The sequence below is a fragment of the Amblyomma americanum genome, chromosome 7, assembly GCF_052857255.1.
Source record: "Amblyomma americanum isolate KBUSLIRL-KWMA chromosome 7, ASM5285725v1, whole genome shotgun sequence".
NCBI classification, from domain to species: Eukaryota; Metazoa; Arthropoda; class Arachnida; order Ixodida; family Ixodidae; genus Amblyomma; species Amblyomma americanum.
The window spans coordinates 98,827,123-98,838,231 of record NC_135503.1 but is presented as its reverse complement, the minus strand read 5'-3'; the positions used below and the strand labels follow the sequence as shown (position 1 = coordinate 98,838,231).

Genomic DNA, 11,109 nt, shown 5'->3' with positions numbered 1-11,109 from the left:
TGTTTTCTCCTCATAACGCTGCCTATCATATTTGGATAGAGTCGCTGTGTAATCTCCAGGAACCAAAGCCATTCTCTTTGCAAACAGTTAGGCTACTTGAGCACGTCACTTACAAGTAGGGGTTCGACATTTCAGATAAAACCAAAATAAACCGATAAAAGTATGCCGATTTCAGTTTTCGAAAAACGTCAGTATTCTCGGCATGCAAGGCAAAGATAGCTGGCTGTTGAAAGCGAGTTACACTCTGCCAAAGCTGAAATTAAGTAAGCAGGAAGCCAGGGGCATGATGCAACAATGACGTTGATCCCTTTGTCCTTGCCCATGGGGGACGAAATTTCCTCAATGCGTTCTGGTTCGGCATAGCAGTGGGTTTGAGACCCCTGCTAGAAGTGAAGGGAGGACAGGAACATAGAATATTTGTTTGTTAGTGGTATCTGACATTGTGCGCTTATTGTCACAATATGGTTTATGGTTTATCAGGGTTTAACATCCCAAAGCGACTCAGGCTATGAGAGACGCCGTAGTGAAGAGCTCCGGAAATTTCGACCACCTGGATTCTTTAACGTGCACTGACATCGCACAGCACACGGGCCTCTAGAATTTCGCCTCCATCGAAATTCGACCGCCGCGGCCGGGATCGAACCCGCGTCTTTCGGGCCAGCAGCCGAGCACCATAACCACTCAGCCGACGCGGCGGCTTGTGTTGTCACAATACGCGCAATGCGCCCTCCCTGATGTGTTAGCTTGTCCACTCACGCATGTTATATCTATGAGTATCGTAAGTAATCATGGCTCAACACTGCACATTTGTTGATCACGTGTTTCTTCTTATGTCTCTAGAGTAGACGAGTACAATAGGCTGACTCAGCAACGTGCGCAGTCGGGTGGGAATGACTACCGGAAAGTTGAAGTCGCGCAAGACCTGCAAGCAAAGCTGTACCCCGATAGCGACTTGTGATGAAGTCACAAAACCGCTGTCATCATGAATGCTAGCGACAGTCTGTTGCGGGTTTTCTCCAGAAAAAGCCCTGCCCAACGAAACTGCGAGGGCAAACAGCCTAGCATTTCCTGGTCTCTCCAGTTCTTGTCACGCCCGCCTGCACTCGCGAGGGGTACCCTCAAAGGCAGCTGTACCGCATGCACTAGCGTCACGCGCGCTGCGATAGTTTATAAATTTGCACACCTCCTACAAGCGTAGCAACGCGACTGCTTTCCGGATTTCTTAGTGTGGACAAAAATACTGTTGTCACTTACCAGCCAGTTCTTCTATATCGCCAGGATAATAATCTTCATCACCGCCATCCGGAGCGTCTTTGTCCCGCCAGTAGACCAACTTGTTTTTCGCCAAGTCCTTTGTAGATTTTGGGCAATAATCTTTAATTAGGCTGACTGGCACGACGGCCTTTTCACCGTCTTTATACAGCACGTATGCGAGCAACGGCTCCATAATAAAGAAATATTTGCGTAGGCTAACAAAGCAGCGCAGCTAGGGACCCCAAAAAATTGCACCTAATACCTAACACAGCTACGATGGCTAGAACCTTTGGATACTTTTGGCTTGTTATGGCCATGCTTTGAAAAGGCAATTTTTTCTAGCGCGCACGCGGAGCATATTTTAATGAATACTTATAAACTTTACAGTTCTTTTTTGCGTAGAACAAAGCCGACTGCAGGTACCCAGTGGACTTCAAATTGCTACAGTGTTTTGCACAGCGCATTTCGCGGTTGTATCCGGAGGGCGAAAGTCAAGACAATCAAGACTTCAAGAGTCAAGACCGGTCAAGTCCGATAGAGCAGTGGTCACTTTGTTGTCACCTTCTGCTGCTATTTTGTTCAATTTCTCCCATTCTAGTTTGGTATTTTTTGCCTGCCTGTTTCATTTAGTTTTTCTTAGACTACTATGGATGGGGACGTGACCAAGAAACGACGGAAGCGTTATTTCTACAAAGACGAACCGTTTGTTGTCCCGAAGACCACACTTTACAGGAGGCAGCAAGAAGTGCGGCTTCGCGCTCAGCATTGTGCCTCATCGACGTCAGCTGCCAACGACGGAGATGTCAACGGCGGAGGCGTTGTGGGCGATTTGCTGAACCTTCCAAGTGGCGAGCAACCAGCAGCAGAACAAGCGGCGCAGCCAGCCTCGCCTACTTTGAGTGCCCACGATGAGCAGGCAGGCGGCACCTCGCATGACGATGACGAAGATTTGTTCCAAACAGACGACTTTGACCGGCTTGGCGAAACACCCGAAGACAGCAGTTCTACGTCGGGAGAAACCGAAAACGACGACGGCGAACGCGAGTTTCTGGCATCGGACTTTGTCGAGCTTGAGGCAGCAGTAATTCCGGGCTCCACAACGACAAAGGCAGCCGCGATAATAATGATAATGGCGTTTGTCGTCACTCATGGACTCACTTGGGAGGCCCTGAATGATCTGCTGCGCCTCATAGATGGTCTGTTTGGCTTTAAAGGTGATGTACTTCCTCGGTCAAAGTTTGTGTTCCGAAAGCTTTGGTCGTCGCGCAAGGAAAGGCTGGTGAAGCGGATTTTTTATTGTGACACCTGTGGCAGTGTGCTTGTATCAGTGCCCGGAATGTCATCAATGAGGTGCCCGGACTGCGAGGTTAGCACGGAACTTTGTGTTCTAAAAGCTAGGGGACATTTTTTCATCATTTTAGATTTGAAAGAACAGATGAAATCTTTGCTTGCAAAATCAAAGGCTGCATTGTTTGAAAGACTTGTGAACTTAAAGGCAGTCATTCAGCAAGGAGGAGCCGCACTGTTGCAGGACATCACAAGTGGATCTATGGCCGAGGAGTTGAGGAAGAGCGGCAAAATTGGCTGGATGGATCTTACCATCACTATCAACACAGATGGAAGCCCCGTATTCAAGTCATCGTCATCATCTGTGTGGCCAATCCAGTTTTTGATTAACGAGCTGCCACCTTGCGACAGGCTAAAGAACTGCTTGATAGGTGGGCTGTGGTTCGGCCAGCACCCGTACATGAGAACCTTCTTAACCAAATTTGTTGAAGAGATCAATCAGTTTGGCAAGATCACTTGGAAGGCAGGTCATACATTGCTGTCATCAGGACTTCATGTACTGTGCTGCTGCGTGGATGCGCCAGCCCGAGCATCTGTGATCAACATGGTCCAGTTCAATGGTCTCTTCGGCTGCCCTTGGTGCTACAATTGTGCCGAGTTTCACGAAGGTATGGTTGATCAAATTTGTCATTGCATCTGGCTGAACACTTGTGCATGTATGTTAACTTAGTGGATATGCTTAATAATTTCATATCTTAATTTTGAACAGCTTGTAACATGCCCTGAAATGCATTTAGAGTGTTCTGTCTGAGCTGGCTATGACCAAAAAATGGATAAGTTGAAGCGGTGTTCAAATACTGCTAAGGAAAAACGTTGCATTTGCAGCGGTCAGTTTGTATCAAAGTTGTCAGTGCACTTTATGAAAGCTCTGGCTGCTGAAAAATTTGCCATTAGAAACATGTGATATAGATCATGTGCCACACTTCTCCGTGACAGCAGATATGAGGTGCAAAGTATTGAAGGCGGGCCTAAAATTCCCCATCTAGATACGTCATGCGAATGTCACGTGAGAGACTTATACCCAGCAAGAGTACTGTCATAAGCAAAAGTAAGGGCTTTCAGTCTGCACTCCAAACCAAACTGCACTGTATACATGTGGATGCTACCTGACGAAGTGCTCCTAGTGTCAAGATTGGCACACTGCGACGTTTTCAACAACATGAGCGTTTCGTCAGGCAGCGCCAGCATGCAGCGTGGAATATGGTTCGCACCATGGACAGTTGGATCGATTACTTTTGCTCATAATAGTTTAGTGCATAAAACATATGCAGGCATTGCTTAATTCCTGTAGATTCTGCTTTCTGCAGGCAAATAATCGAGCATGCACACTATTTCTCTCCTTTCAACAGGGGCCCAAAGGTACATGAGTGTTACAGTCGGTGAGGAGCGGACCCCAGGGGAGATGTCGAAAGACATGGAGTTTGCGGAGAAGATCAAAGATGCTGTGAATGGGCTTAAAGGGCAGTCACCACTGAATCACCTGAAACACTTTAACATTGTGTTTGGCCACACAGTGGAGTATATGCATTGTGTGCTCATTGGGGTCACGAAATGCCTTACTGACCAGTGGTTTGATTCAGCAAACTCTCAGCAACCGTTCTACATTGGTAAGTAGCGGAGAAAGTAAAAAGGCTACACTTCTACTCATTATAGCACTAAGTAACCTTAAAATTTTTTCTAATACTCTGTACTACATTGCTGAAGGGTACATTGACCTAAATTAAGCATAGGAAAAAAGAGATAACAAAGGTTGTTACTGGCTGGTACTCCTTAACCCATTCCGGTCATACCTCGGGCATCACCCGACAGTGGAAAAGTGTGCGTGTGGTTGGTATAGTCCGGCATGGCTCGGCACAGGGCTTTAAATAAATGTTTATAACCAAGCCATGATGTGGCACTCCCTTTCATTGCGAGGAGCTGGAAAGACCAAAAGAATGCTGACCATTGCAGGAGTCAGTGGGGAAGCTATACCTGACCAGAAAGGGTTAATTAACTGTTGCCGTCTAGTTCAGCTGCTGACACGATGGAGCTTAGCTTTGATGTTCAAGTTGCAGTGCTCATTCAGCTGGCTCCTCAAACAAGGTGTGGTCCTATGTCCTGCTATCAAAATTAGACATGAAAAATAACTAACTTACGGAAAAGCACTAAGGGACTTATGAGCATGAGGAGGTTCATAGTTTCACAAACAATAAAGAACAGTCTGGCATGCTTGAGTGCTCAGAAAGTTGGGTAAGCTGCATTTGTGCAGCTCGAAAAAAGGAACCTGGATATGATTTGCATGACAGCCACGCAGTGCCACTGAACGCCAGTAGGGGTTCATATTATTTGCATTGGTTGTAAGCAATCACCAACAGCTTGCAGAATGCAACTTTGGCAAAAATTTCAATTTCTTAGCATCTTGTTCATATCACTTTAAGTTTAATGCTGCACCTTCTAATTTAAACATTTCAGGCTGCATGCAAAAACAGCAGTGCAATTAATTTCTCTATCTGATATTGCATTCCATAAACATCAAAATTGGCTTTTGAGGAAAGGAAATGGCGCAGAAACTATGGGAGTGAAAGAAAGGAAGAAAGAGGGCTCCTAGTGTAGGGCTGGGGAATAATTTCGACCACCTGGGGATCTTTAACGTGCACTGATGTCGCACAGTACACGGGCGCATTTTTGCATTTCACCTCCATCGATGCGAAACGTGGCCGCCGTGGTTGGATTCGAACATGGGAACTCCGGCTCAGTAGCCGAGCACCTTAACCACTGAGACACCACGGCGGGTCTCCATAAACTTATGACAGTGGATCCAGAAAAAATTCATTTATAGAGCTTGAATTATGAGTCAAAACAAAGTGGTGTCATAATTTTCACCTTGGAATTGTGAGCTGTGCGACATAACATCTTGGTATGTTGTGCCATGCTGGAACGTAACCTAATCCAACGCCTTTCACGTTGGTTCACTTATGTTCTAATTCTGCGTCACAGCAGCCAGTGGCATCTTCTCAGCCAGTTTGTGTGAGTTTGTCTGCAGCATGTGAAGACAAAGGCAGAGATTTTTTGTTCTGTTACCCTTCTCAATGTTTTCTATGCAACGTAAGTGCCTGACGTCATTTCAGTGCCCTTTTTTTTTACAAGATGTCCTGCTGCTATGTTGAGATTTAATGCTTAAAAGGGCCCACAAAATTTGTGCATGCAGCTTCAGCTGCTATGGTTAGAAAGCTGCTTTTTAGACTAGAACAGTAAACAGTGATAAGCCATTGCCCTTGTTACGTGCACACCAGCGCCAAGTGCACAACATTTTTATTTGTGCAGGGCGCCCCGTAACAATGGCCAAAGTGGACAGAAGGCTGCTGGCAATAAAGCCACCTCATTCATTCACCCGTCTGCCACGTTCGCTCAAGGACAAGTGCCACTGGAAAGCCAGCGAATGGCGGCATTGGTTGCTTTTTTATGCCCTGCCCTGCTGCTTGGGCATACTACCTCAGCGCTACCTGAACCACTTTGCATTGCTGGTTGAAGCCATATTCACCCTACTGCTGGAAGAGCTGACATTGCAGCAAATAAATCATGCAGGTGAGGCCCAGCTGTATAATGCAGTATTAGAAGCTAGGCACCAAAAGTACTTATTGGTAGTTCAGGGAAAAAATGGGGCATCTCAAAGCAAGGAGAGCCTTGTGCTTATGGTCTGCAGGTGTTTGTCATGAACAGTTTATTGTGGTTTGTAGTATTTGTGCTGCTTCTGATTCTTTTATTCTTTGCTCTATAGATTGTGTCGTTCTTGAATATTTCACTAAAGTGGTGCCACTGCAGGATGTACTAATGTAGTCTGATATAGCTTAAGGACGAACCTGCAAATGAGACGATTCAAATTCATGACGACTCGACTGGAAAGGACTCTGCGGTCACTGCATGAAGCGCAAATGGCAATGTCAACTAGGGATATGCGAGTGAAAACTGCCTACATATCATTGCAGTTATCATCTGACAACGACTGATGGTGGTGATATCTGCATTTAATTTTGTGATGTTTTCTAGTTCATAAGATTTCCCATTGCATTTTTATTAGGCTGCTTTAATCTATACAGGCCTACTTCATTTGTCACTCAGTGTCCCTTTAAAAGTTGAGTGTTTGCATGTTGTTGCCCACTTGAGGGGTACTGAAAGCTTAATTAAATAGTCTCTTTGCTGAAAAAAAGTGCATTTTTGTTAGCCATTGATAGATACAGCCTCTAGTCTTGTGTGTGCTGTGCTTAGTGGTGGTCTTTCTCTAAGAGTTGATGTGACAGCACTCTGCAGCTGCTCAGTTTTTTTTAGGAGCATTCAGGATTGTCTATCTTAGGGTGCCTCAATGACTAGCGCTGCTTTCAGCGTGCAGTTTAGTCCAGTCTATTGACCACGATACTCTACATTTCAATTACTTTTCTGACAATCAGGATTAGTAGTTTCCAGCTGCAGTTGCATATTCTCTAAAGAATGCCGTTTAGACAGCTTGTTGTTCACCATGAGAGGTTCCCCTCTCTCTCTGTGTTCTCTCTGTTCATTGTTCTATGGCCATCCATCATTCGTTCACATTCTGCTCACGCCAAGCATGAGCCAAGTAATGCTATGCTTAAAAGGACGTTTAGAAGCTCATGGTTTCATGAGCGCCGCATAGCAGTGGGCTCAATCCTTTTTTTTTTCCAAAGTTATCTCATGTTTGTTTTTATTATTAAATACTGTTTTTCTGTTTCGAGCCTGACTCGGCCGTATGAGCTTGCATTTCCTGTAGTATGTTCCCACAGTGTTCAACATCCCTTCGCTGGTTATCAGCGTATTCTAGAAAGTACTTATCAGTTGTCCTCTTGTGGTTCACGTAATTACTTTCTTTATCTGATATTACTAATGGAACGCACCTAAATTACACGTTACATTTTTGGTATCACTAGATATTTTTACAGTGAGATGTTGGTACTATCTTGGTGCAGGCCGCCTACTAGAGGACTTCGTTTCACGGATGCCAGCACTGTATGGAGCGCGGCTGATGACATTCAACGTCCACCAGCTTCTCCACCTGGCGAAGGCTGCTAAGAACTTCGGGCCACTGTGGGCACATTCGGCATTTGTTTTTGAAACTGGGAATGGTAGGGTGCTTAGAGCAATAACATCAGCAAATGGGGCACCTGACCAGGTCATTGAAAGAATGATTATGCTGCAGCAAGTGGATTTGGCTATGGCACTTTGCACTGTTCAGGAGCAAGCCAGAAATTTCATATGCACAATGCTGGGGCACCCACTCACTCTGAATGCCACACGTGTGGGTAACTCTTATATGTTTGGAGCTTGTGATCCATTTCCCGTGCTTTCAACAGAAGAAAAAAACAGCCTTATGTTGAGCTTTGGATGCGTTCCTTCTCTTGAGGAGCATTTTCGGTTTAGTTTCCGCTCCACTGTGCTGCACAGCACAAGGTATGAGAGGGCAAAGAAGAGCAACAGTACAGCTATTTGCACAACAGAGAATGATTTCTTTGTTATAAACCGCATTTTTCAGGTTACCGAAAATGAAACCAGAGAATGCATTTTGTTGTGCACTAAGGTTGTTTGCATGGAAAGCCAGCACAAGCTACCTCCGCACATCATGGAATGCTTTCGATCTCTTTCAGGTGTTATTACTGTATTGAAACTGAAAGATATCCATGCGCCATGTGTGTTGATTGAATTTGCGGAAGAAGAGGGGCTGTACATTTGCAAGCTGCCAAACTTCATTGAGCGTGATTAAAGGCACAGTAAAGAATCTGAAGTCGTCTTTTTACCACGGGAACTGTATCTACACATTCCGGGCATTGTTAAAAACTTCGAATTATTGTCCTGTGAGGCCGATTGCCCTAATTAAATCGGATGAAACGTCCTGGCTCCCACCTTCTTTTTTTCTTAACTCAACATGGCAGGTAGGAGGAGTCAACTAAAGAGTCGGGCAGTCCCATGGCGGCTTGCCGCTCTGTCATTGGCGAAGTGACACGTAAATCAAAGAGTCCACATGCATTTTTATTTCTATGGGCATAACCTGTGCCTGTATTGTCTGTGACTGAAGCTGTTTATTCACAGAAACTTAAAAATAAGCGAAAGTGAAGCCGCCACTGGGCTGGCTAAAGGCACTTCACACGTTGGTTGACTCCGCTTACCTACAGCGTTGAGTTCAAGCAAAAGGCGGGAGCCGGGATGTTTAATCCGGTATAATTAGGGCAATCAGCCACACAGGACCATAATTCGAAGTTTCCAAGAACGCCCGGATTGTGTAGATTGAGTTCCCACAGTAAATTTAGATTCCTCTTTAGTGCACGGTGAAAATTTAAAGTAAACTGTACAGCATGGTCGAACGTTCCAAAGCAATACCTGGGCTATGAGAGGTGCTGTACAGTGTAATCCACTTATAATGATACCAGATATAACGATATATCGCTTATAACTATCAAATTCTTTAGATTTCTGAATTCTCCCATTGCCACTATATGAAAATAAACCGTATATAACGATAGAATTATTGGTGAAATAGCAGATACAATGATAGGATTCTAACCACCCAGATGGTATTTACAGTCAAACTTTTTCTGAAAGCTTGATAAAAAACAAAATCCTTTGAAGTGAACGAGGTAAAAACTCCGAACGGACTGGCATGGCGAAATCCGTGGGGGAGCGTTGCCTACGGCCTCGAGAACCAAGCACTATCGTTGACACAATAGCTGGAGGGAGGAGCTTGCTTGGCCGCTGCCGCGCAACATTGACTAAAAAATTAGTTTCCGCCCAATGTGGTTGAGAATTTACTTTTTTTTAAGTGTTCCCTTTTCTTGCACGTTCCCCGTTTTGCGCTGTCTGCATCACAGTCCTTGGCAGTGCACCAAGATGCTCTATGATGATTATGCCGATAACATTACTGCCTGTTTATCTTTTGACGGGAGCTCCGGAGGGGGTGGGGTGGCTCGCTCGGCTAACTTGGCAGAGTGCCAAGACGCTGTGCGCCCTTACATTTATGGGGTAATGCCTACATGCATGGGGGAATACATGGATGTGTTTTTTTTGCCAGTCCAGATATAACGTTAATTGGTTATAACCATCAAATTTTCTGGTTTTTCTAAATGTCGTTATAAGTGGATTGCATTGAAGTAAAGGGCACCAGAATTATTCAAGCTGTATAAAGGAAGCACCACACCCGACTTCAGTCAGTGGGCACGGCGAAGTGGCCAGGCGACGATCGCTAACTATGCGGCTTGTTTTCATCGTACAGGTCAGTTATAGCTTCTCAATCCGTAGTGATGATAGATTTTTGATTATTCTGCCGTGCCCTCACACCTGTTTAGAAATTGCATATGAGTGTTTTTGTTCTTGTAGACTTGTTCTGTGTGGGGATGTTGAGGAAAACCCGGGACCATCTGTCGAGGAAATGCTTCAGACGCTAGTGAATGGCCAACAGGCCATCAGAACTGATATTGCTGACATGATAACTCGCCTTGAAACCACAGAAAAGAGGGTTACGAGCATTGAGGTTAGGCTGGCTAGTCTGGAACAGAAATCCGAAATTATTCCTAACACGACCAGCACCACTTCTGATGTCCAAATTATTATTGATAAAATGAAAGAAGCTCAACAGATAGAACACAAAAAGCTGGTCGACTTGGAAAATCGTAGCCGGAAGCCTAACCTTATTGTTTTTGGCGTTGAAGGCAGTTCAGATGAATCAGAATCGTCCTTGCGCAGTAAGGTTATGGAAGAAATATTCGAAGATAAACTCAATGTAACGTGCATGTCCATTAGCCGCATATACAGATTTGGGAAACTTTCACCCAAAAGACCGATTAGTAAGCGCTTTGAAGATTACAGAGAAAAAGAGGCTGTTCAACGTAATGCTCGAAAGCTAAAGGGATCAGGCATGTCGGTCCAAAATGACTACTGCACAGAGACGCTCCGAAAGCGGAAGCTTCTCTGGGAAAGCGCCAAGAGCGAAAAAGATGAAGGGAAGAAAGTGAACCTATTTTATGATAAACTTCGCGTTGACGACGTCTTCTATGTATGGGATGACAACACGATGTCCCGCCTGGCACTACCGAAGAAAGCAGTTGCCTTGCCTGATAGCTAGCAAACAAAGTTGAGTGAGTTACGCATGGTTTCTTTGAACGCTAGAAGCATAGCAAATAAAACAGACGCTTTGGAGACACTTCTCATTTCGTACGATCCCCATATTTGCGTGATCACTGAGACTTGGCTGCACGACGATATAAATGATGATGAAATCGTACCACCGGGGTATCACCTGTATCGGCGTGATAGAGGCGCACGTGGTGGCGGTGTAGCAGTTGTTACGAAGGAATATGTTGATGTTACTGTCTGTGAACAAATTGCTGCGCACGAAAGTCTCTTGTTGAAACTTTGCCTTTTCGGAGTGAATTTTTTTCTGTGTGCGGTATATCGTGCTCCGGACGCTGATGACTTTTTCTTGGACCATTTATACGACCACCTCCAAGGGTTTGGCGGAAGGAATGTTGTCAT

At 45.0% G+C, this 11,109-nt stretch overlaps 1 protein-coding gene across 1 annotated transcript in view; it reads left to right on the top strand.

Annotated features, from left to right (window-relative positions):
* The first annotated feature begins 1,900 nt into the window (after positions 1-1,900).
* Positions 1,901-11,109, top strand: part of LOC144097969 (uncharacterized) — a 55,546-nt gene continuing 46,337 nt past the window's right edge. The window contains exons 1-5 of the mRNA XM_077630558.1: positions 1,901-2,450; positions 2,676-3,209; positions 3,951-4,208; positions 5,905-6,165; positions 7,557-7,889. Of these exons, the coding sequence (XP_077486684.1) occupies positions 1,901-2,450; positions 2,676-3,209; positions 3,951-4,208; positions 5,905-6,165; positions 7,557-7,889 (1,936 nt within the window). The remainder of the gene's footprint in view (positions 2,451-2,675; positions 3,210-3,950; positions 4,209-5,904; positions 6,166-7,556; positions 7,890-11,109) is intronic.